Raw genomic sequence first — 26,493 nt, 5'->3', positions numbered from 1 at the left:
TTATTTTTTATAGGCTGTCATAAATAATATTTTTATGTACTAATTGTTGGTGTAACGTTATGACCTGCCCCTACTGGACATCTGTAAAAAATAGCTTTGTAGCCCATCGGATTCCTCCAGTATATCTATAAAAATAAAGACATTACATCGTACTCTTAGGTTTTTTCGGTAAAGTCACGTATGTAAAAATAAAAGTAATATTGGAAATAATTTTAGCTGTGACGGTCCCACCTGATGACGGAGACTTGTGTTGCCTCCGAAACGTCGTGATTTTTTTTATTTTATTTTATTTCCATTATTACTTTTATTTTTACCTACGTTACTTTACCGAAAAAACTTAAGAGTATGAATCCTTGCAGTCACGAAAGCTTCAAATCTATTACATCGTATGTCTCAAAAACCTCGACGGTACTTCCCGGCATGGTAGGAAGCTGACATTTGATACAGATGTAGCTTTTAGAAACAAACAAAAGGGAAAATCTGAAAATAAAAGATTTTTCATTTTAAGGCCCAAAATCTCGATGTTAAGTGCCCATAAACATGTTTGTGCGTGTCATTCAGAAATCCGTTAAAAATATAAGATTGCAGGCTTTTTTTAGTTTGATAAAGCGTTACACAGCAAATACAATTAAATAGAGAACTATTCTATATTTTATTGTTTTTTTATATTTCGAATTAAAGACGGTTTAAACGAAAATAAAGATTTTTTTATGACGTTCAAATATTAATAATTTGAAAACGGTAAGAGATAGGAACTTTCTCTAATAAACGTTTAAGTTCATTCATTTTTGTTCTTTCTAAACAAAATGAACGGAATCTTTATATTGAGATGTTTCCGATGGGTACGACTTTAAATATACGAAGTTGAATCAAGCCGTAAACAATGTTTATGATTTTTCGCGTAAAAATACACATTTTTGAAGTAGTAGTTAGTGTCTGATCGTATATTTAAAAAATATTATAATATCAGGTTAAATTTCGATTTAAAGCTTTCGTGGCTGCAGGGATTCATCTTCTTGGTTCTTTCGGTAAAGTCACGTAGAAGGGAAATAATAAAATAATAAAAATAAAACATTATAAAATATGTTTTAATAAAATAATAAAAAGAAAACATAATAAAATATTATGTTTAAAAAAATAACATAATAAAAAATAATAAAATATTATGTTTAAAAATATATATTATGTTTATTTCCCTTCTACGTGACTTTACCGAAAGAACCAAGAAATCAGTAAATAAATATTCTGATCGTGACCTCAAAACACGATTTCAAAACAATCGATTCGTTCAACGCGAATCACCCGCGCGAATTGCGCGCATGGAATCGATATACCACGAAGCATGAGGATCGATCCGCGCTTCGGAGCACGTGACTCGCTGAATCAAGCCGAGCGCGTTTCAAGAGTTGCGGTGTCGGTGGTGGCGGTGGTGGCGGCGGTGAGAGCCTCAGGGAAGAGACCCGCCAAGGGGGATCGCAGGGGCAGGAGGGCGACTCGGGGAGACACCGCAGAGGATGCCGCCCGGCAGGTGAGACGGAGCGGGAAGCCGTGGGCGAAGTCAATAGTTGGGGTCCGGCCCTGGATCTTTGGAGGCGGCCTTGTGTTTACAAGGTGGTGGTGGTGTGGGGGGAGATCACGCGCTCTGCATTGCTGTAGTCGTTACGACTGAATATAGATCACAGCCGGTAATGTTACTGCTGCTGCATGACGCTGTGCGTAATAACCACAGAATTGTAATTTTGTCAGCGGATTATTAACGCTGTACGCGGTAATATTGGGTGCGATTAATACATGTTGGTTTAAGTAGAGTATTTGAAACAATTTTCGGGAAACCCCACGATCCGCAAGGCCATCAACCGGCAGTATGATTTACCAAAGGGCTCTGCCGGAATTAGTAGTCAATGGGTAGATCTCAGTTTCCTTGCAAGGATAATCAATTCTAAGGCTGAAAATAGAAGCAAGGGGTCAAAGATCCATTGGGTGGTTGTAACTGGAGCACTCAGAGAACGGTGCCATACTGCCCGATGGCAATACTTTGTCGATAGGTGGGCTTCTATTATTAGTTTTTATTCCTTTGGAATATAGACTATTGTTTTTCCAGTGAGAAGTTGTATAAATGAGGACACCACAGTTATGAAGATGTTAATCCATCAATTGAAATTTCGGAATTGGGGTTCTCGGAGGAGAGCTAGGTTCAGATTTGGCTCATGATTGTAATCCTGGAATTGATCAAATATGTACCCCTTTTTGGGTAGGTATTGATTTTCTTTGGGGTTTGGGAATGTGGAATTTTGTCAGGTGGTGGAAAGTTTATTGGACGTTGACAAAGAAAATTAAACAATCGTAACATTCGTGGAATTACACTGACCAGGAATAGATATATCAGAGCAGCAACGCAAGATATAGACTTGAAAAACAAGTGGGCTTGGGCAGGACTTATCGCTGAAAGGGATGATGGTCGGTGGTCATAACTAACGGCGAAGTGGTAGCCCCAGGAGAGAACAAGCCCAAGTGAATATGTTAGCACGGAGTTAGAGCTATAAAATCAATATGCGTGCAGGAGCTAGATGAGAAATAGCCATGACTTAGAGAGGCCATAATCCAGCTGGTCTGCCCATGATGTATTCTTGGTTTAACCAGACTTGATTATCTGGAGAGCCGACAGATCCTTGAAAAATCTAGACACAATCCATGAGTGAGCTCCTTAACCAGATTAGGAGGCATTGGCTCGGTTATGTAGCCCGCAGCATATCCAAACATCTTCTATTTGGCCAGATTAAAGGGTATAAACTTGTGCCACATGGTCTTAAGAAAAGATGGGCTGATGTGGTACGTGAGGACTTGGAGCTGAGTGGACATGTGAAAGACTGGTACCTGCGGTGTAAAATTTAACTCTGTGAAGGAGGATCAACTACTGGGTAGTTGCAGGAGTGACAACAGCGAGCAAAGCACCGGCTGGCAAAAACACAGCGAGATGGCACGGTGGGAAGTACAGACAGTGCACTTGCGTGTCATCACAGTCATTTTACCCACAACGCTTCCCAGTGCACATAGACTGGCACACGTGCAATATTGACGTCACTAACATTTAGTGGTGAATGGCAGCTATGTGGTTGCGTGGTAGTTAGCGTGCTGCACTGGGACCTTGGTGATATGAGTTTGAATTCAAATCGGTATTGAATATCTGAAATTATCTTGGGCCTCCTGCAGGTCGACTTGGCCATAAATGAGTACCTTGTGTGGTGTGTGAACATCAGCACAGGGGAGACAATCAGCCTGGTGTGGTGTTAGCCACGCCACCCCCTCATGTACGGTGACGTCCTTCGTAAGTGCTCACTGACAGCACTTGCTCCACAAGTCTGTTAAAAGGTACACAGGAAACTCTGTAATTGTGTGCGCATGTACACGTGTCCGTGTGCTGTTATGCTGCAGGCGCCGTGAGACGTGACAGACAGCAACCATGTCAGGCTGGACTGGTGGTGAGGAAGAGCTCGTAATGAGCCTGTCCGCTGTGCTCCGGGACACCGGTGAGTAAGTTTTGGAAAATCAGTCCACCACATGTTCCCTTAAAAGAACACAGCCCAAAAACCGCACTGCTCATGTTGTAGCTACACATCTAACCTATGTGTAATGAGCCATCTGACACTGTTTGAAACTTCATGAATGAGAAGACAATAAAATTTGCAGTCAAATGTATCGTCACATCCACTAGTCAATGCAGCATTGTCCACGTTTTTATGCAACCTCGTTGCAGCCACATCACGAGATGGAATGTAGTTGTAAAGTCTTTCTCCATTAATAATGCTCTAAATGTGCGTCAAAAAGCTCTGGACATTGCCCGGGTATGTTAATACGGGATAGGAGCTCGTCTTTTTTTTTTCCCTTCCACTCATAGCCAGTTTCTTTCCCTAACTCATTACCACAACTCATGGCAACAACACTAATGACCACACTGAAGTGTTCTCTTCCATCCAGCATGGATTTCACATTGCATGCTTCTTTTCCTTATTACATCTACAATGCTTTATTGCTTTTCTCTATTCCAGTAATTTTCCGAAAAATATTTTTCTGAAGAGTAATGGTATGAGAACCCCTGATGGCAAGATGAGTGGAAATAGTGCTCCTTTAAAGTATTTCTGCAGCTTTACAGAATTGCTTGTGAATCTCATTGGGCTCAGGAATGGTCATGTAAATGGGTGTCACTCACTGTGAAATTTTTTATCTGGGAAAGCCTCACTGGGTCTAGACTTTTTAGAAGGGTCCTGCATTGGAGTATTTAGCCAATTCCGTTCATCAGCATTTGGCGGCGGAGGAAACCAGAGTACCAGGAGAAAAAAAAACACCACACATTCGATTGGATAACACTCAAAGCTGTGCTGCCATCTTCTGGCTATCGCTTTCGGAAATGAAAGGTTTTTAGGTTCGGGATAGATTAAGGAGCTCCAATTACTGTAGCACTATTTTTCAGAGCCGCAGTATTTCAAACGAAAGCAGTAGTGTATCCCTCCACCCCTTTCACTGCTATATCCGTGCCGGCTGGATGAATACAGGTGATTCGGTGCTGAATGGACACCGACAGCTCGTGCTGAGCACCACCCGACTGCAGCACCTCAACTGCCTCCTCCAGCAGCTGCTGCATCCACGCCCACTCCGTATGCACGGCTTCCTGGCACTGCCTGTGCTGCCAACGGCAAGCTCGCCGCATGTCCTGGAGCTGCAGTTCCTCTTTGATGTCTTCCAGAAGGTGCCCAGTTTCAAGGTGAGGCACCAGCAAGCAGGGTCGCACTCACTTGTAAAATATTTTTCTTTAGTTATTATTCTAGATGAATAGTCCTATCATTGACAAATTGTTGTGAGATGCAGAAATGACCATTCGGAACTCTTGCAGCAAACATTGTAAACACCACCCCATGTTAGAGATTGACCTCTGGAAGATTATGTCACAGGAAATCTTATGAGGTTCCTTTAAATTGCTTCTTACTTACAATAGAGGGTGTACCTTATCACATGCTCGGGTGTTTGTTGGATGGAAATCAAATCAATTATAATCCTCATCATTGTAAATTGGCTGAATTTACTGTTATTGGTGACTTCACTGAGACCATTAACTCATTCAGCTTTAAAAACCCAGTGTGTTTGTAGACAACCAAAACCTGGATTCAAACCCAGATTCCTAGTGGTGCCGGTTTAGTACGCTGACATTGTGTTGGCCCCTGAGCTACCTGGCCACCTCTATGTTTATTTTTTTTACCAACTGATTTGAAGGTTTGAGCAAATGCTCTGGTCTTTTCTATGTTAACATCTGGATTATGGGGGTTATTTTTAGACTGCTATACCCATTGTTTAGAACATCCTCTTACCCTGTGTATATCTCGCATCTGCTGTTCAAACCTCAACTGTTGGCCTCATCATGAAGCATCTGTATCATACATAAGTGTTTTTTTTAAATTTGTATTAACTGTGATGGGCTGTGTGGCTTTAAAATTGAAAATACATGGGCTCCTTACAGCTGGTCCACAAGCAGGGTGATGCAATACAGACGGGCATCAACATCTTCGCCTTCAAGTTGCTGAAGTCTCTGGAGGTGAGACAAATAAAACGTCATTGGTTTTTATTTTGTCGATCAGCGAGTACACGTTCGGGGGAAGATGCAACCCACAAAACAAGTAGCTTTTCTCGATAGGCCTGTAACAATGCATCAATTAAAATATATTCTTACACTCGCAATACATGTCTAATCTTGGGTGTGAGAAGTGTATTATTTTTGATTCACGTATGTTGCATATATGTACATATCACAAACTCTTCAGCCACTACCGATTTTAAGGTTGCGTCTTCCTTTCATTGAGCGCTGCTCTTGTTTTCGCGTTGCGCTGTCTGGGTTGTTCGAGCAGCTCAAAGGCGTTCCCGTGCACTGCCTGGAGGGACTACAGGGTATTCACACGCAGCTGGAGAGCCTCACCTGCTGGAAGTGCGTCGACACGATGGAGGTACCAGCGTCGGGGAGTCACGGGGGCATATGGAGTGCGTGTGCACGAGTGTACTCGCGCGCGTATGTTTCCTTTAAATTACCAAAGCAACTGGAATGTACCCAACCTCGTTAGATCTCGGAATATAAGCAAGGTCGAGCCTGGATAGTGCTTGGATGTGTGAGCACTATGTACAAACAGGTTGTTGTAGGCTGCGAGGCTATGTGATGGGGAGCAGAGGGCAGTGTCAGTACATCCATTGTTCTATTCTACTTCTAGGCTTCTGTGTCTGTTTCCAACCTTTAACCGGCACTGACCAGTGTAGTGAAGTGTGGCCAAATAGCTTTCCATGACCCATACAGCTTGGGGATGCCCTCATCTAGCAGTTAAGTCACAAATAAGCTCTATGTGTACAATCATGCCATTGTTCCAAAATAGAAGATTGTCGCTCACAATTGCCGAATCCAAATTGTACATGTTGATTCGCAGAGGTGTGGACTCGAGTCATGTGACTTGGACTCGAGTCAGACTCGAGTCATGAATTTGATGACTTGCGACTCGACTTGGACTTGCATAACAATGACTTTGTCCCACCTCTGTTGATTCGTGTTAACAACTATTACACAAAGGAATGCTCAAATACCCTAATGCTAATTTAACAAATGTACTACAAGTCCATTCACTTGCTAATTTCTCTAGCCCCACCCGTCCATGCATGCCACAAACCGTCCCCCCTCTCCCCTGTGAACTCCTACAGCCAAACTCCTTCCCCCCCCCCCCCTTCCCTCTCCACAACAGCAGATAATTTTTTTCTCACCTGAAGACGGACGCTTGTGTTGCGACCGAAACGTCGTGTTTTATTTAATTTCATTATTTTTTCTATCTACGTGACTTTACCGAAAGAACCAGAGAGTATGAATTCCTGCAGTCATGAAAGCTTTAAATCAAGATTGAGACAAAACAGGTTAACAGAAAATTAGAGCGGAAAAAAGGAGGAATTCTGAACTGAATGGTGACAATTCACGAACTCACGGCTGTGCCTGTGTCTCGTTTTTTCCAATAGGAGGTGCTGTCGCAGTGTGGGGGAGACCTCGCTACGGCCTTCCCATGGCCCGAACTTCACACTCTCAATTTCAGCCACAACTTCATCTCATGTCTCGACGACTCGCTGGTACACCGACTCTGGCACGCACTGCTGTCTCGCTCGCCCATGCACACACTCGTCTTGCACACGCAACGCAACTCACCTTTACGTTTTGATTGTTTCCCGTGCCGATCTACAGAACTGGCTCCCAGTGCTGCGCTGTTTGGATCTGAGTCACAACAAATTACAGGACGCCGGCCTCTACCTCAAGGTGGGTGCTGTCTGGAGAGTGGCAGTTGTGCGGCCACGCGATTTGTAGTTCCCACGGCTGCTTAGCCTGGACGCTAACCACTGGGTCCCACACTTTTGGACAAGGCTGTTTGTACTCTTTGGTTTTTTCGGTAATGTCGCGTAGGTAAGAAATTTTAAATAAATTAAAGCACACCGCTTAAGCAATGTGCTTTCGCTAAGTTGTCCCCACCTGAAGTAGTGTTGCGCCCGAAACGTCGTGATTTTATTTATTAAAAAATTTTACCTACGTGACTTTACCGAAAAAACCAAAAAGTATTCATCCTTGCAGTCACGAAAACTTCATATCTAGAATTAAGGCTGTTTGTATTGCAATTTTAGTTCTGTCTTGTTTGTTCTGACTTAGGCAAAAATAAGCATTTCATTTCGACCTAATTCTAGATTTGAAGTTTTCGTGACTGCAAGGATCCATACTCTTTGGTTCTTTCGGTAAAGTCACGTAGGTGAAAATAAAATCAAATAAAAATCACGACGTTTCATTTAGACCTTTCTCGCAATTGGCTCTCGCCAGAGATTTGAGTCTTTGAGAATTATGTTGCATAGAAAATCCGTTAAACAAGCATGTGTTTGAGATGAATGGTGAGCATGGTTTTTCCCGGACATGTTGTGAGAGCCTACCACTTTGTCCCACAGTCGCTGACTGAGCTGGAGTCACTGAACATCGGCTACAACTTCTTGCAGAGCTTTCCCGCACTCAGCCCATCGTGCCGCAGCCGCCTCACCGTGCTGCTGCTGAGCAACAACGAGCTCGACTCCATCGACGGTTCGCACTTTTAAGCAGGGGAGCTACTGATTGGGAGTGGGGGGGCCTTATGCATTCAGCACTCGCACTCACATGCGCTGCTGATAGCCAGAGCAGCTTCCGTTGACAAGAACGTAAGCTCGGGTTGCGGCAGTGCCTCCAGCCACGTTATACTGTGCAGTGCTAGAGTGACTCCTTCGCAGCGACATAAATATCGAGTGTACTAGTGGTGCACCTGCACTAGGGCCCACCGGCCGGAGGAGTCCAGGTGCCTGTCTATGAAGATGAGAGAATTAGGATAGGGGGCCTCATTCTTGCACCAAGGTCTGTGCCAACCACGCTACGCCACTTGCTGAACATACTTTTGGGCAAATCTGGGGAATTGCCACAGCTGTTGCAAATGCTGTAGTGCCACTGTTATTGTGTTTCTGATTTATTCTCCAATATCACATACAAAAGAGATACTTCACATCTGTTATAGATTGAGATTTTTTTTATTGATGTTGTTACTGGATCTTGTTGCAATAAAAAAGGAGGGGCCAGATTTTCCCCAATTGTGTCTTATTCAACAGAGCTACTCTTACATATATTGTAACAGAGCTTGCCATTTTAAATAACTTGTACTCCTGTTGTAGACGTTACATGTGAGATCCATTTTAAAATCTAGTTGTGATAATGTTAAGTTGTATTTAAATGTTAATATTTGATTATTATTATTCTGTCATGTTCTCATGATTTCAAGTTTTTCACACTTATCGACATTTTTTTAACATACGCTATTGCTTTGACTCAGATCTTTCTTGAAAAAAAGTCAGTTTCAATGGGCTTTTTGTCGCGTTAGAAAGTACATAGAATAATGTTATTTCTTTAAAACCAGGCGCAAAAAATTAAGTAACCTATCAAACGGAAAATGGTTTTCGATGTTGGGACAAAATCGATTTGTATTACTATTCCTATTCCTCTTCAGGTGGCACCCGTTTCCTAATCAACTGGCATACGCAAGCTGCATCGGAGAATTGGCAGGCAGTGAGAGTGTAAGTGCAAGCACGTGTACTTAGGTGCGAATCTGCGTGCGTGTTGATGCCACTGTTCAGGTGTGCAGATGCTGGAGACCTTGCAGACATTGGACGTGTCCTACAACCTGCTGATGGAGCATTCCCAGCTTTCCCCGCTCTCACAGCTACCGCACCTTCAGAAGGTGATTGGCGCATGCCAGGACACACGGCAGCCCCAGCCAAAATGTTCCTTTCCCTTCTGTCTCCAGCGGACCCCTCTTCGGAGTAAGCGACTCCTGGTTGGACTACTATCACTGTTTCATCAAATAAAGGAATTTCCATTGTCAGAGAATGTCACCAGAAAATTACATGGCAAAGCTTGGTGACCATTTGTGGCTCCAAGTGGAAGAGGCAATATTTCACCTCGGGTTTTCCAGTCTCAGGTGACACGCACAATCGGATTACTTGCCAATTTAATCAAATTCAACGTGCAATAATGTATCGGTGCTGGACTCCCACCAGACCAGTTCTCTTAGGAAGCTCCATGGGATGCTTTGTGCCCATCTGGTGGGGAAAGCATTGATTATGTAGCTCCTGCCAGCACATTCCAGTTACTCTAATCCACCAGCTTAGGTTATCACCTGAGACTGGAACATCTGAAGGCAGACTTTGTTGCCTTTTCAACCTGATTCCACGAACTGCCACTGACAAAACTACTTATAAATTCACTTTTATGGGCCTTTATCAGTGCATTAGGGAAATACCTTGGATATGCCATTGTTTCATGTCAATCAAATGGCCATGTTTAATTCTTAGGGCCAAATAAAATGACAAACCCAATGTAATATTTCGTGTTCTTGTGCAGTAATTCATGGGGATACAATGAACGTACCACACTTGAGCACACAGTTTAATCACGGGTGGCTGAAACCTAGATTTTAAACCAGGATCTCAGCTGTGCTGATTCAGTGCTCTGACACGGCATTAGCACAAGGAGCCACCCGGCCACCTCCTGCTGCTCTAGCCTTTGCAAGCCTCTCGGCTTTCATTTTTGTTGCGCTGCTGCCATCATGCACTACACGCTTCAGCGTTGGTGGGACTGCGATTTGTTTGTATTTTCAGCTCATGCCCCGTGTCACTGTCTGCACGTCCCTTGTTTTCCCAGCTGTATGTACAAGGGAACCCGCTGTTCTTCCGCAAGGGCCACCGTGTAGAGACAGTGAGACACCTGTCTCCAAAGTCGGCCACCTTGCCAGTATGTGCCATCCCTGAAGGGCACCATGTTTGTGCTGTGCTTGCATACAGATAAGATGAGTAGTAGCAGTAGCCTTGTACATTTAAGAGCAGTTGTGATGGTTTCCTGTCATTTGCCTTCTCTGGTTTTACTTTTGGAGTCACATCATGAGACAATTTCTACAGTCCGAATATTTGCAAAACAGTGCAACCCACATGACTTAAAGCTTTCGTGACTGCAGGAATTCATATTCTTTGGGTCTTTTGGTAAAGCCACGAATATAGAAAAATAATAAAAAATATCATGACGTTTCGATCGCAACACAAGCAATCGTCATCAGGTGAAAAATATAGCGGGAGAGCTGCTGAGGCAGGAATGAAACGTCGTGATATTATTATTTTATTATTATTTTTCTTTTATCTACGTGGCTTTACCGAAAGACCCAAATAATAGTGCAACCACATGTATTAGAAAGCAGCGTGCAGAATGAGATATCGCAAAGATACTTCTGAGATCCCTTCAAGTGACATTTTTTTTAATCCAAACATAAGAAGGGTGCACTTCCCACACGGTCTGCTGCAGAGAGAAGTGTTTGTTAAATGTTTTTGATACTCTTTCAGTTTTAATTTATTCAAATTTAGTGGAAACTATTTTTTGAGAAGTTGTTGGTGACCTGGCTGAGACCATCAACTCATTGCACTTGAGAACCCCATTTAATCAACATGGGTGGCTAAACTCTGAATTCTACTCAGGAACCCCGCAGGTTTCAGCTGAGTGTTCTGGGCTACCTGACCACCATTGTCTTCTTTTTTTTATTGAAAGTTGCTGACTAAAGGTCTTTAAGTCATATTGCAGAATGTAATCACCATCAGTTCCCCATATCCAAGAGTGGTACAACAGTTGAATGCAAATTATAATCAGATGGAAAGACAGACGTAGGTGATTCGTTCCAGAGTTTAGTTCCACAGGGTATACATAAAAAGGCAAAATGCTTTGTGCGGCATATTTGGCAAGGAAACATCACATTGTCAGCTGGAGGGGTGATGCATCCGTCGACTGGTTGAATGTCATGATTTCAGGTTGAGTAATGTTAGAAACTGACCACAGCGGTACCAGCGGAAGAAGCAAACCACCACAGATTTTGCAGCTTCAGGTCATAATTTATAAATGTTTTTCTAGGAAACTAGGTTTCATTGTCAAATTGAAATAATCAAAAGTACCTCATATTTTTCCACTTAAAATGATTGCTGAGATATGCTCCCTGCTCATTGAAAAATAATCCATAGGCTTCACGTAAAATGTGGACAGTTCACCCTCTGCAGTGTTTATAACTGGTAACTTTGCTGAATTCGAGGAAACGTACTTGATACTTTATTTCAATACTGTCCTGTTTTTAAACGTTGCAGTCAGACACACAGGAGGTTAACACAATGCCTCTATGTCTTTTTCAGCTAATACTGGATGGGAAGCCACTAACAAAGTCTGAGTTAAAGGTGAGAATGCCTCATCCCCCACCCACTCACTTTGGAAACCCTTATAAGCAGTTGCATTTGGAGGCTTGCCCCCTCTTTTCTCTCCGCCTGATGAAGACCGCTTGTATTGCGATCAAAACGTCATGGGTTTTTTTTCTTGTATTATTAAAAACATTTTTTTCTTTCTATCTACGTGACTTTATCGAAAGAATCAATAATATGAATGCCTAACATGTATTTAGCTGTTACTTGAGTCGACAGAAGTACTAATGCAGTATTTTTTTTATAGTTTTGAAACTGCTGTGGTTTTCAAACTATACTGCATCCCTTATTTGAAGATCGAGCTGTTTTCACATCGAAACAGCTGGGCACCAGTAAACATATTTGAGGAAGTACGACAACAATCTAAACACAGCCAGATGGCTGCAGGATGCATATTTCCCGAACCGTGGATAATACAAAACTGTAACTTTAACCCCAGTAGATTGCTGGTAGATCACCAACAGGAAGAGTAACCTTTCTAGATATTACTCTTTGGTTCTTTCGGTAAAGTCACGTGGGTATAAAATAAAATAAATTAAATCACGACGTTTCAATTGCAACACAAGCAATCATCATCAGGTGGGAAAACCACAGCAAGAACATTTTTTGCTGAAGTGAGAGAGAGAGAGAGTTGCCGTGGTAAGAGGTTATACAGGCAAGAAAGGGGGAGGAGCAAGGGGGGAGAGGGAGGGGTGGGGGTGTGGGGTAGAGGGAGGGCGAGCGCTGCGTGGTGTAGTAGTACCCTGCAGATATGATATGATAGACGGCAACCAGTAGAGGGACGGGTGGGGGTTATTCTAGATATTGTTTTATGGATATACTGCCCTCAGCAGAGGAATGTGGAATCTTCCACCACTACCCCACATTTTTGACCAGGGGAGACATTTTGACTGTTCCAATTGCTGATAGTCTTAGTGCACATTAAGTAGGCATGCTGTACTTATTATGGCTGTGGCTATGAAGTGGCAACGTTCCCTCATTGTCTTTTCTCTCTCCCCCTCTTAAAATACCATAGACACAACCGTTTCTTTCCCCGGCAAGATATGAACATCCCCTACCTGTTTGTGTACAGCATCTTGAGATGCAGTGGCATTTTGGATACTTTTTAAACCCAAATTGTACTGTGAAAAGACAAAAGTGGCTTCTCGCTCGGATGAACTTGTCACGGTGTCATCTCCATTTACAGCCCCAGGATGTGATTTGCATTGCACATTCTTGCAGTACTTGCCATTCACTCGTGAGGACAACCACTTGTGGCTTCCCACAAAGTGGTGCTCATTTGTACATAAAATGTACCCCAGACGGTTGATAGGCAGAGTTCCTCTCCTCCCCTACCTGATGAGGATTTTAACTCGTAGTCTTACAATTTGCAAGTCAGTTGCTCGAATTGCAATGCCACCCACTTAGTGTGCTCAAGACAAAACTGGAAACTAATATTACAATAAGGATGAATGACCCTCGTCAAGGTGGACAGGAAGTCTCCTGAAAAAATAAGAATGTTTTACCCTTTCTGGCAGTAAAACAGGTGTTAAGATGTTCAAACACGAAATAGAAACCTTTTGCGAGGAATCATGTCTGCATTAACCACACGTACTTGTGGTGAACATGCAAAAAAACATGCTCTGATAAGAGAGCTATGTCAGTTCTGCTAGACTCAGGTGAAGGCATAAAGGAATATCCAGGCCACACTTCAGATTCATTATTAACCAACCAGACGCCAGCAGTGTTGGGGATACAGATGGGACTGCCGAGTTTGACACGAGCTTTGAAACCGAGATGGAAGTTTATTAATACTCCGTCATCTCCGCCGCCAGAATCTGCCGACGGTGCGGCCCGCACGTGCTGTGCGGCCCTCCTTTAGCGGCGCATCGTTGGGGCCACGGAACGGAAGAGAACAAGGCTCGTCAGATAACACGGCCAGCGAGCTGGAGGACAGTTACCGACGGGAGCGGCGCAGGATCGACTCGGTAGGGGCAATGCTCACATGTCCTTCTGTACGTGTGTGTGTGTGCGGGTGCGTTGTGAACTACAGGGGCATCTCACTCCTCAGTGTGCCGGGAAAGGTCCTGGCAAGGATTATTCAACATCGCCTTGCCAGGCACGCTGAGGAGAGGCTTGCAGAGCCCCAATGCGGTTTCAGAAAAGGGCGGTCCTGCACAGATGCCATATTTTCTGTCCGTCTGCTACAGCAGAGGTGTAGGGAATTCTAACAAAACCTACATCTCTGCTTGATTGACCTGGTCAAGGCCTATGATACCATCATTAGGCCTGGGCTCTGGGTTATTCTTTGTGCTTTCGGAATCCCTGACCCTCTGCTCACGATCATTAAGGACTTTTATGATGGTGAGCGTGCCCGGGTAAAACTACGTGGCCGGGAGTCGGAGCCATTCCCTGTTCACCTTGGGGTGCGACAGGAATGTCCTCTGGCTCCCATATTATTTAACATATTTTTCTATCACGTAGTTCGTGAAGCCTTCAATGGCTGTACCGGAGGAATTTCCATCTGGTACAGATACAATAGGAGGCTGATCGATGCCCGGGTGCGGTCAAGAGATGGCTCCCTATTGGTCAACCACATTATGTATGCCGATGATCTAGTAATTGCCGCTCACTCAGAGGAGGAGTTGGAGGCGCTGTTGCTGAACCTGGAGCGTGCCACTAAGAGGTGGGGCCTTACCATCAGCCCCATCAAAACTAAGCACCTGCCTAAGTATTTTGTACCATCGGACACTCCACCCCCACAACTCTCAATTGGTGATGCGGCAGTTGTGGAGAGAGTGGAGCTTTTCCCATAGGTGAGTAGTGTGCTCATGACCGGCTCTGGTTTGACTGCAGAGGTCTCAGTCCGAATCAGTCTAGCGGCATTATCTTTTCATCGGTTGCGTAACGCTGTGTGGAAGCTACCTGGTCTGTCGCTCCATACGAAGCTTCAGGTCTTCTCGGCCACAGTCATTCCCTCCCTTCTCTATGCTTGCGAAACGTGGACCCCCCTAATGGAACATCTTTGCCGGTTAGAAACATTTAGGCTGGCCTGCCTACGATCCATCCTGGGTTTAACCAGGCTGGATTGTGTGAGGAGCTCACAAATCCTTGAAAGATCTGGACAAAGTCCCATCGGTGAGCTCCTCCAGCAGGCAAGGCTGCGTTGGCTGGGTCGTGTAACCTGCATGCCCATTCACTGCATGCCTAAACAGCTTTTGTTTGGCTGGATAGAGGGGGCTAAACGGGCGCGGCACGGGCTACAGAAGAGATGGAGTGATGTGGTACAGGTGCATGTGGAGCTGAGTGGACTTGCCGATGACTGGTACCAGCGGTGTCAGGATCGGCCTCTGTGGAGGAGGCTCATGAAGGACGCTACTGGGCAGTTGGAGGCAGTCGCCCTCCAACAACAACGGAGGGCGGAGGAGCGACGCTCACAACAACGAGCGGAGCGCCGGGTAGCTAAAGCACAGCAAGTTGGCACAGTAGGGGGCACAGGTGGTGCATCAGCCAGTCATCTCAGTCAGTCGACCCGTGGCACCTGGGTCTGCCCCGTGACCTGCCAGCGGGTGTTTGACATGTTTTTGAGTGCGTTTGCGTGAATGTACACGTTTGTGTGTGCCTGTGTGCACGCTTAGTTGCATGTCTGTACCTGTGTATGTGCGTCTGTGTGTGCATGATGATGATATGTTGTGTGTCTCCACGTGTGCTCATTTGTCTGTGTGCTTGCTCGTCTTCTTGTTTATGCCTTGTTGCTCGATTACTCCTGACAGTTCTTCCCCACTAATGTTGTCGTCAATGCCCCTGCAGAAGCGGAGGATCGCACGCGAGGCGAACATCTCGGAGCCGAGCGCGTCGGACGCAGAATTCGACGCGCACAGCTTCACCAGCAGTGAGTCGGGAGCAGCCCGCGTCAACGAAGCCATGTTCCCCTGCCGATCCCCGCACCTCCCACGAAGTCTAACACTCCACAAACATTATTTCACTTCGTCTAAATTTCTCGACCGCTGGAAACTGGGTTCAGCTGGCCCAGTTCTGTTGCAGTGATGGCCCAACAGCAGGCCTCTGTCCCTGGGTTGTGTCTCCATGCTTTCTAAAACTATAAACTATTATTATTTTACCAGGTAAGACCCACTGAGCTACATAGCTCTTTTTCAGAAGCGACCTGGCCGCCAATGATTGCTCAGCGAAGTGGCTTATTGTGTGGAAATTTACAGCGGCCAAATACTCTCAACGCATGTTTCTAAATGTGGAGGGAAAAACCGGAGGACCTTGTTAAAAATCCATGCAACCACAGGGAGAACATGCAAAATAAAAAGTGTTTTTATTTTTCTCTTGTTTAACATAGGCACGTGTAATGTTAGACTTTAAGTTAAGGTCCACTTTGTAATTTCCCACTGTGTAGCTTTAACAACTGGAACGGTTCCTAGTGGTCATATAAAACGTGGCATTGCTCAGGCTGCCAGCTCTCAGGTGTCTTGCCTCTTGGCTTAAGTTGACAAAGTCTTTCCCTAATATGTTTATTCCTAACTGTATTCTTAAGCTCAATTCATTTAATGCTAATCTAACACGTGTTGCTACTCTGGATTACGTTCACAATTCTAACTCTAAACCATTTCCTAACACTACTCTACTTATTCCTAATATTAATTTCTGTAATTGCAGAGCAGTTGATGACCATTGCCTAATTAATCCTAATCTGTATCGGAAACCCCACTCCTAGCCCAGTTGTTCAACCTCACCAATGCAACCCGTAAAACAAACAGCTCTTATCTTGTAGATGCACACCTAGGCTGTGTGTACTGTGCTCTTGGATATGAGTTTTAAGAATAGTTTCCAACCGAGTTAGATTAAGCTTTGGAAACTCTGCACTGGTTTATAATTATCTGAGTCTCAAAGTGTTTACTTCCCACACTATCCTAAACGACACTTTTCAACTAAATGTTCTTTCCCACTCCAGTTCGTTTACGGTCCGTTTTTTCATCCAAATTTAAATTTGCTGTTTAGATCTCTCGCTTCCCTTTTGTGTCTCAGTTATATCCATCCTGTGTATCCTTCTGTCCTTTCCCCCTCCTGACCATCCTTCTCCACCCCAGCGCCATCACAAGGCTTGCTGCACAAGGAGGAGATTGAGCAGATGGAGGACTTCCGCAAGCGCCTAGGCTCCGACTGGCTGCGCTACAAGCACCACCTGGAGCATGCCACCGACTCTGGTGGCGACAGCGAAGGGCTTAACACCCAGCGGCAGCAACAGGGACAGCAGCAGAAGCCTGACTCATCAGTGGCTGATGGCATTCCCTCCCAGCAGACACCCGTCGCTGAAGACTTGGAGAGCAGCATCAGCATATTTGCCGGGTACTGCAGTGCGGATGAAGTCACGGAAACGGACGGAGCCGGGGAGGAGGAGGTTTTCGTCACGGGAAGGCAGACGAGCGACGAGATTGACGGTACCACCACGGCTGGCGCTACCACCACTGCTTCCCGTTTGGATTCGACGTCCTCCCGAGGCACCCTGAAGCAGGAGAAGATCTCCTGGCGACTCGGGATGGACGAGGAGGAGGAAAAGGGGGAGAAGCAGGAGGAGAGGGAAGATGTTTTTGACGAGGATGAGAAATACGGAGGTCTGTGATCTGTGTCAGACAAACTGTTGTAGATGTTTTTGCTAATTTATTTTTGTTACTGAGGGCATGAGTCTTAAGCATGGTAATCCTTAATTAGCACGAGATGGAAAATCAATTAAAAATGGTTCCATGAACTCACAAGCAGTCGACAGCGCTCATCCAGCTGTGTCGATTCCACATTCTTGTGGCAGGTGTTAGTTTCACTTCAACACAACCACTTTTGAATTCTCACAAAGTTGTCCAGCAAAGTGGCTGGAGTAAATTTCAGATCTAGAGAAGCAGGCTTTCAATCATAATAGTCATCGTCTATAAGATTAGGGTGCATCTTGTGTGTACCTTGGAGGTTGTCGTGGTTCCATTTAAAGAGGCTTTTGATGGCTGTGGCATTATTTGGATTCTCTTTAGCTTGTTAATACTGCATTGTCTGTGCCATCTCTGCAAACCTCCCGGCTACCATCAAAGTTTTGTACACGAAGCCATACAAATATACAAAAACAGACATAATTTCAACCGTGATGATGGGTACAAACTTAGTAATCATTGGAAAGATGTTATCAACCACGCAAAAAAGACTTAATTACACTTTTTTGGACCATCTTATCTGACAGGCACTATTTTACTTTACTTTACCGAGTGTTAACATCCCCAGTTGTTTTTTGGCAGTGCTCTCTTTATTGTTCAGCCGGCATTGGTGTAGGCATGGGCATTTTCGTTCTTTTGTCTATCATGTGTATCAGACCTCCCCTCCCCCCTCTCTGTCCATTGTGTTGGCGTGTGCAGCGGCAACCGCGTCCAAGCCGTCGTCCATTGTTTTGGCCCCCCCCCCCCTCCCGATGCGTTGTGCTTGGCGCTCCGTGCTGTCTTTGAGCCCCGCCCCCCTCCCTCCCGATACGTTCCATTCATTGGCTACCACATTCTGATGAGCTCCCCCCCCCCTCTCCTCTCCCCTTCAACTTGCTTATAAGGGATTACTTCTTGAATCATTGCCTCACTTGATGCAGCTAATTCGGCTGTGACGGTCCCACCTGATGACGGAGACTTGTGTTGCCTCCGAAACGTCGTGATTTTTGTTTTTGTTTTTATTTTATTTTCATTAATTTTGATATTTTACCTACGTGACTTTACCGAAAAAACCTAAGAATATGATTCCTTGCAGTCACGAAAGCTTCAAATCTAGAATTGTATTATCAATTTGATGTTTTCTATCATTCATTCATTTCCTTAGGCTATATAGTGCCTTGGCTTTGAATTTTCACAAATCCATTGCAATTTTTTAAACATGATTAGATGCATGTCTCGTGGGCCTAAAACTGTATTTAATTGTCGTAGATTCACATGATAAATGTGATTTTTAAAAATTCGATACATTTTTCACATTGTAGTGAATGCAGTTTCAGCTTCGGCATATGCAATATCCTAATCGAAAATTATCTATTCCTACGAGCACGATTTGCTGCATGTGTCATGAACATGAGAATCGATTTTAATTGGTGAATCGATGCATCTCTTAATTGGTAAATTATTTTCATCGTCATGAAAATTATTATTTAATTTGCCTTGAATATTTAATTTATGATACAGTATTATTATTATTGCGCTATTTTGCTATTGCACCTTTCGCATTGCAGGTCGCTGATGCGGGGCTGTAGTTGCGTGGAGCTCAACTGCCGAGATCGGGGTGAGGCCAGACGCTAGCCTCGCAGATCCTCCTAACCGTTTGATGCTGCGCGTGCGCAGAGACCCTGAGCGCGCCGTGCCTGGCGAGCGTGTGCACGGACGCGGAGGAGCGCACCGTGTTTGTGACGGTGCGGCGCGTGGCGCTCGTGGAGCAGGAGACGAGCCGTGCAAAGACCACCGCCACATTCGAGCTCGCGTCGCTGCTCTCGGCTAAGGCCACGGCGCGGCCGTACTGCCGGCAGGTGCGGAACGGCACGCATGTGATGATGCAGCGCGGCAGACGTAGCCCCAGTCGATCTGTGGATGGACTTGCCACGACCACGGTAGTGGACAATATATACCAGTGGCTATTTTGAGCACTGGTAATGTTTTTTACTTGACTATTGTTAGCTCATTGATGGCATGTTCCTGCATGTATTAACCACAAGCGTGCCTTATCGGTAACCCTACATATCTCACACCTTATTCCTAACCATAACCATACCCATAGCACTATGTACCCTATAAATAACCCAACCTCTACCCCTAACACTAACACTACCCCTACCTGGCCACACAAACCCCCCTTTTGTGCCTTGCTGACCTGCATAGGTGCTCACTAGCAACACTTGTCCCATAACTGTAGGCTTCACAGGGGATCTTTGTCTTTGTGTGTTTAAGTGCACAATGTATTGCACGTGTATGTCTATGCCCAGGGGGTGGAAGAGTTGGTTCCAGCCCTAGAGCTGCACTTCAGCTACATCTGGGCCGACCGGAAGCAACGCACGTACCTCATCCTAGAGGAGGACCCGAAGCTCGTCCTGCAGGTGGGACACACCGCGGTTTCTGGGGTCTTGCAGGGGTTGACAGCGGGACTGGTCTTTTGCCCCATCATTTGGGGTGGTTCGGGGTTGGTCTAGGATCTGATTGGCTGATATGGTGATTGTTTTTGGGTAGAACTTGTATCTGAATGGCTCTGGTTGGAGAATTGTTTAATTGTCCATTGTAACTACTTGCCTTACAGATCTTCGTGCCACCTACACACTCACAACCTCCACATAGATCCCGTACTTAGACTTACCTCACTAGGGTTCGCCAGTGCTCTGTTAATTAAATTATGGTCAATTGTGGACTAGAGGTTGAGATCTCACCCTGACATTGATCATAATCTTATCCTTAACCTACCCCATGTAATCTTCACCGTAAGTTATTCTAGTCCATGGTTATTACCCTTTGAATCTTACATTTGAACATAAACTGAACCCTCTTCCATTTCCGAAGCAAGGAATCCCAACACAGCCTGTAGCAATTAATCTTTAAATATTCTTCCTAATCCTTGCCCTGTGCCAAACATGAATTTATTTAATTGTAACCCAAATGTTCACGCACACTTACAAAAAGAGCATCAATTCCCAATACGACATAGTACAGTATCATGCTCGTGTCCAGTTGGCTACTGTGTTCCACTTTCATAGTCGTTGGTTATTTCGGTAAAGTCACGTAGATAGAAAAAATAATACTCAAGTGTTCCACTTCCAAACTGCTCCATGCCCTTTTGCAAGCATCACCGTTTCACTTTTCATTCCCTTTTCACTTCCTGTGTCGCATCATTCAACTGTAGAGATGCTCACATTTGGTTTCTCCGACTGCTGCCACCCTGCGCCCACTCTGCACCTACCCTGCACCCACCCTGCACCTACCCTGCACCCACCCTGCGCAGACCCTGCTGTCCGTGCTGGCACCCGTGGCTCAGGAAAACCGGCGTGCCCTCCGCCAGAAAGATTCCGCCTTCCAGTGCCTCAAGTGCAGCCAGTCGTTCACTGGGCCCACCCGGAACATGCCGCCGCCCCCCGGGGCCCTCGCTCGCCATGCCTCCTTCGGCCGCACAGCCTTCGACAGAGGTGACGGGCGAGTTGTGACGCAGTGTAGTGAATGCAGGATTCTTGTTCTGCTGAATAAAAAAAATTGTTTAGTGCGTGTCTAAAATTGCAATGTTTTTACCGGGGAATTAATTGACCCAAAAACCCGAGTTTATTTATCTGTCTTCCTGCTTTGCGCCTCTCCGCCCCCACAATGACACGTGATCCCAGGAAACGAGGAGGAGGAACGCGAGGGGTCCCTGCTTGCGTGCCCGTCGTGTTCCAGCGACCTGGTGGTGCTCGTGTCCGACACCGATGGAACGGAAGGCATGCCCCGCCGTTCCAGCACACCGCTCGCCTCCTCACATGGCTCCAGTGGCGTCTGGGCCAGCCTAGCCGGCGCCGACGTGTACCGCACCGTCTACGTGGATAACGGCACGCCACGCAACGCCTTGGACAGCGGTGTCGTTATTAATGGTGTCCCACCGAGCCCCACGGTGGCGGGGGGAAGCGACAGCGGCCGGGTACGCGCAGAATCGTTCTCGCTCTACCGGACGGCTAACGAGTTCCTGTCTGGCTTGAGCTCCGGCGTTTGGAAGACTGAGACAGACGGGGCTTTGAGCAGCTGCGGTAGCAGCAGGCGCAGCAGCAGCGCTGGCGGCGGTGGTGGAGGAGGAGAGAACCCCTTCTACGAATGCGGAGACAGTCCAATGCATGGCGCCATGCGAAGGTCGTCACTAGATTCGCACGGTGAGAGGAAATATGCAGGGACCGGAGTTGATGGGTACAGAATTCTGCGACTAAATAAGGTGTGGTGATTTGTGACGCTACCAAACCCACTCAGCGGGAAAGTGGCCATGAGGTGGCAGTCGATTAAATAGGTTCATGAACCCATTTGTGACCACCTTTCAGTGTTATCCTCTCAACCAGCATTTTTTTCTGGGTACTTTGGTTTCCTCTGATATGCAATGCTCCTTAAAAAGGTATTGGCCAAACATTCCAATGTAAGATCATCCTGAAAAATTACTTTGAGACTCGGTGACACATTAATGCATTAACGATAATTGGGATTTATTTGGCCGGGTACTGTTGACTTCATTGGATAATCGCTTACCACAGAGTGGTACCTATTTTATCATCCCCAGAGGGATAAGGGGCTGAGTCAATCTCCCCTGGTGCCCGACAAGGATTTTAACTTTAAATTGCGATTTGAATGGCTTCCTAATCCATACCCCACTAATTTTAAATGGAATTTACCAAACATCCTGATGCTGGACTCTCCTGAAAACTAGTTTTGAGACTGAATAAGACCTTTCTGGATAAACAAATGTGATAATTATTATTATTATCAGTTACAATACTGGCCAGGTGGCTCAGCGGCAGAGTGAGTGGCTCGCAATCGTAAGGTTGCGAGTTCAAATCCTGATCGGGTATCGACTCAGCCCACCATCCCTTTAGGGTCGATCAAAGGATTTCCAATTTGTAGATAAATCAACAGTAGTTAGTTGTTCTTTGGATGGAATCGCCCCCACAATAGGAATGAGCACTGCCTCAATCCACATTTGAGTAAGAAAGCGCTTTAACTTTTGTTTCAAGGCAGCATTTCTTATTGCGACGGTAATGGCGTGTTCCCTGTGGGGAAGGACCGTGCGGTGGTTGAGTTTTCTCATGATCGACCGCGCCCCGGTTTCTTGCAACCATGTGACAACAGGCTCTGGGAGTCCTGGGTCCGACGGCTTCTCGGCGATTGACCACCGACTCAAGCTGCACCTGGAGCTGAATGTCTTCGAGGACGAGGAGTTCCGCCTGCTCATTGTGGTAAGTTTTATCAGCCCGGACGAAATATGGTCAAATATAACCCCCATGTCCCGTACGGCATGGGTATACCCTCATCCATCAGTGGCCTGAACCCATGGAGCATGAAACAATTCACCCCCGCCCCAACCTCCTCATTAAGGTACATTTAATTGGCATGTAGGTGCTGGAATGATGACACGGTAGTTGACATATTAAGCTATGAATCTGACCACGGCTTACAGCAGTCGCGATGGATGTCAGAACTGACCATGGGTGGCCCCTTCTTCACCAACCCGCATTGACCAGCATGGTGAAGTTTGGTCACAAAGGGCTGTAAAAGGCTTTAGATGATTAACCTCCATGCCCAGTGCAACCATGAATTGTGACGATTTAAAGTTGCGTTTTGCTTTGATAATCAATTTCGGTCTCGATCTATCTCGTTCGCAATGATTCTTGTTTTGTCTCGTTCGTACAGGTCGTTTCTGCCCCATAAGTCTAAATTTTACATCGCTGTTTTGAAAGTATTTGCAAACAATTTTGGTGGATTCGTATATAATAAATTATTCTGCGCATGGTTTGATGCATGGGCATGGGTCCTGTCACTAGAGCTCTTGGGGTCACACCGCTAGGTTTTCGTTGACCCAGTTCCAAGTGTAAAACCCAGTGTGACATGTGGAGAATTCATTTAAAAAAGGTTTAATTTGGACCAGTTGTGTGTTGTGCACTTGAGCCCACGCATGTGTGTCCTATAAATGTTTCTAGCCAGGGCAGTGCCTGCGTTGAAAAAAGCTGCCCCCTATAAGAGGGTTCCCAGACAATGCGTCGCGCAGTCACCTTTTAAAAAAGTCCCTATTGCCTAGTAAAAACTACACGTGTATTTAAGTAGGAAGCCTGTATACCAGTGGTCAGTCTGTATACTCGCCGTCATTCTGTATATGAGCTGCCAGTCTGTATACTGGCTGCACACCAACTGACGCCTTATTCAAGCTTTCATCAACCTGATACCCTGCTCCCCCCCCCCCGCCCTGGTGTCACGCCACCACAAGGCAACCGCATCGTGAACAGGCACAACATTAACCGCATTATCTGCCCTACCTCAATAATCCTCCTACCACCACAGCACTGGAGAATTATTAAACAATAGGCAGTTTTCCCTGTGACTGTAAATTAAGGGTGGTTGTGGCACACTCCAGACATAACTCCTAACACTCGGCCAAGTGCCATATACTTAACTAGGTCATGCCTCTCCCTGATCGCAAATGCGCGCCAGCGATTGGGTGCTCGTTACATGGAAACATCCTAAAGGGGGCACCAGTGTGCAGCTCATAATACAAATAATGTCCAATATTGAAACTAAATATTTATCCCGGATAGCTTTACTTGAGCCCCAGCGAAGCGTATTAAATTTGGATGTTTGGCCAATTCCTTTTTAAGGAGTGTATTATGTTGAGGAAGAAACCCGAGTACCTGGAGAAAACCAACATGTATGAAAGGATAACACTCTTTAAAGGTCCACACAGATAATGTTCAGCAACCCATTTGTTGAGCCCTTTGGCAGCAAGTTTTTTTTTCGTTTTCTGGAAAGGCACGAGCATTGAGTTTTATCAGAACCGCTGAAGTGCAGGCCTCTCTGTGGCTCCATTCCCATTTGTAAGTTTTCCCCTTGCCAAAGAAAATGTTAGACAATCCAGCCATAGCGTGCGAGCATGTCTTCTGTCTTTCCGCCTTCTCTTCCATCACATTTTAAAAACTGTATTGCTTCCTGTACGTTGTCAACCCTGTATCCCTTATTCTGTTACTTCTCACTTCTCTACTTATTTAATTTCATTCCCCATCATTCATTATGCCATTTAATCATTCCACCCTTTCCCCTTGGCCCTAATCAACTTCCCTTTATTACAGCGTTGCTCTCTTCCGTTTTGTCCTCCCCCGCTTACAAAATAGCGACACGTGCCAATCCCACCGAAACTCGATCGGCGTTCCATCAAAAACACAATAGCTGCCATGCAGCAAAAACTGCTTTGGGAACACAAAACATCGCAAAGTGGCCATATTTCAAGTTCGCTTTGTCAAAATTATAAAAGCAACGATTTAAAACAAAAAAACAACACCCTGGATTCAAATTTCCGGGCCACTCGGTGGGGGTGAAGTGAGTTTTGTGCCGGTTGGCGGTATAGACCCTGATGCAAAGAACTGCTGAAATTGCATGTGTCTGTTTTGTGTTTTCTTTTTTGCTGCTGCGAGCGGCTGGAAGGGCGCAGCGGGTGAGCTAGGCAGAAAACGGAGCTCGCTGTGAGACTAGAAAGCGCAGAGAGTCTCGTTTTCGGGAAAGCGACGAGCAAAGGGAGCAGCAGGAGACGCCGTTTGCTCCCGGCGTCGTGCCACGTCTCCAAGCGTGCCACGTCCTCCCATTGTGCCACGTCTCCCAGCCTCGTGTCACATCTCCCGGCATGCCACTCCTCGGATCCCATTGTGGTTAAATTAAGTTGTAGCCCAAAAAATAGAACGCAATTTGTATTTATATAACCTCCATATACGTCTCTAAATGCAACCACATTTGAAGAGGCTGCACAAAATAGTGAAACGTATGAATCATGGAAGGAAATAGACGTATATATAGTGCAGAGAAATCCATTGTTGTCCTGTACCATACTCCAATATCTTTACTTTCCACCTTCACGCACTGACCAGCATGGGGAAGTATGGTCAAATATCAACCCCGATCCACACTGTGTGGGGAGGCCCTCATCCATCAGTGGATTGACAGTGCTGTACATGTGCATATATGGTATCGATGTTTTAAAGAGAAGAGACAAGGGCAAAAGAGAAGACGAATGTCTCTAGCCTGGACTTAAACAGGATCAAGAAGTTCACAGCATGCACGGATGGATGGATGGCTGGGGTTGAGATTATGGGGGGGAAAATGTGTGACCTCCCACAGTGCAAATGTTAATGGGGTACTTCAAAAGGAGGCCTTGCTTGTTGGAGCAGAGAGTATGTGCTGGGGAGTAGAGCAAGATGAGACGGTAGAGATAGGTCAGGGCAAGTTATTGGAGGTTTTCCACAAATTAGATTTTGTTATCAAAACAACATCCATTCAAGGTAGTGCGGCAGGGTAATTCTGCTCCTGTATATGGGAATGTGTCAATTCACCTATTTATCCGTGGCTTCTCAGCTCTTGGATCGAGCACTGCTCTCAGGCATTTGAACTTTCCCAGCATGCACTGTGTTTATTGCTTTCGCTGTAGTGCTAGCTCCCAACATGCACCACGAAGTTGGTGTTGATGGTGGGAATAAAGGTGATTTTAATGGGGGTGCTGATAATGGTGGTAACAGTGATTGTTTATTATGATGGTGATGTTTCCAATGGTAAGGTGATGCTGATGTCGGTTATCATATTGGCAAGCAATGTATTGATTTTTCTCTGCAGGCGCCGACGGTGGTGTGGGATCGTCCAGAAGAGATTCCCTCCTTCCTCGTCATATCGAACCTCAGCCTTTACGTGCTGGAGCTCAAGGGCGACACCAGGTACTGCACACACCTACAGACGATGCGACGGATATAGCATAACCTACAGCCCATGTTCCCAGATCATTACAACAATCTGGTTTACATCGGACCTCACTCGAGAATGTAAAACCCAAACACGGTCGTGCAAATGGAATAATTAACGTCATCTAAATTCCATGTGAATTCAGATAAAAATCATGTAACTTCATCTTAACATTCCAGGC

The 26,493-nt window shown here is 45.5% G+C and overlaps 1 protein-coding gene across 1 annotated transcript in view; it reads left to right on the top strand.

Moving 5' to 3' along the window:
- Positions 1–1,364: 1,364 nt before the first annotated feature.
- The window catches only part of STK11IP (serine/threonine kinase 11 interacting protein), a 36,778-nt gene continuing 11,649 nt past the window's right edge, over positions 1,365–26,493 (top strand). Inside the window, exons 1-20 of the mRNA XM_078605567.1 lie at positions 1,365–1,528; positions 3,433–3,527; positions 4,551–4,759; positions 5,510–5,584; positions 5,895–5,990; positions 7,033–7,140; positions 7,253–7,324; positions 7,996–8,125; positions 9,199–9,302; positions 10,265–10,354; positions 11,785–11,826; positions 13,662–13,814; positions 15,637–15,718; positions 16,923–17,447; positions 19,185–19,366; positions 19,820–19,930; positions 20,824–21,004; positions 21,194–21,712; positions 22,674–22,780; positions 26,190–26,287. Coding sequence (XP_078461693.1) covers positions 3,461–3,527; positions 4,551–4,759; positions 5,510–5,584; positions 5,895–5,990; positions 7,033–7,140; positions 7,253–7,324; positions 7,996–8,125; positions 9,199–9,302; positions 10,265–10,354; positions 11,785–11,826; positions 13,662–13,814; positions 15,637–15,718; positions 16,923–17,447; positions 19,185–19,366; positions 19,820–19,930; positions 20,824–21,004; positions 21,194–21,712; positions 22,674–22,780; positions 26,190–26,287 — 2,951 coding nt within the window. The 5' untranslated portion in view covers positions 1,365–1,528; positions 3,433–3,460. The remainder of the gene's footprint in view (positions 1,529–3,432; positions 3,528–4,550; positions 4,760–5,509; positions 5,585–5,894; positions 5,991–7,032; positions 7,141–7,252; positions 7,325–7,995; positions 8,126–9,198; positions 9,303–10,264; positions 10,355–11,784; positions 11,827–13,661; positions 13,815–15,636; positions 15,719–16,922; positions 17,448–19,184; positions 19,367–19,819; positions 19,931–20,823; positions 21,005–21,193; positions 21,713–22,673; positions 22,781–26,189; positions 26,288–26,493) is intronic.

This window comes from Lampetra planeri, chromosome 2 (assembly GCF_965212315.1).
Source record: "Lampetra planeri chromosome 2, kcLamPlan1.2.h2, whole genome shotgun sequence".
NCBI lineage: Eukaryota > Metazoa > Chordata > Hyperoartia > Petromyzontiformes > Petromyzontidae > Lampetra > Lampetra planeri.
The sequence above is the reverse complement of the archived record's forward strand: the minus strand, read 5'-3'. Positions and strand labels throughout refer to the sequence as shown.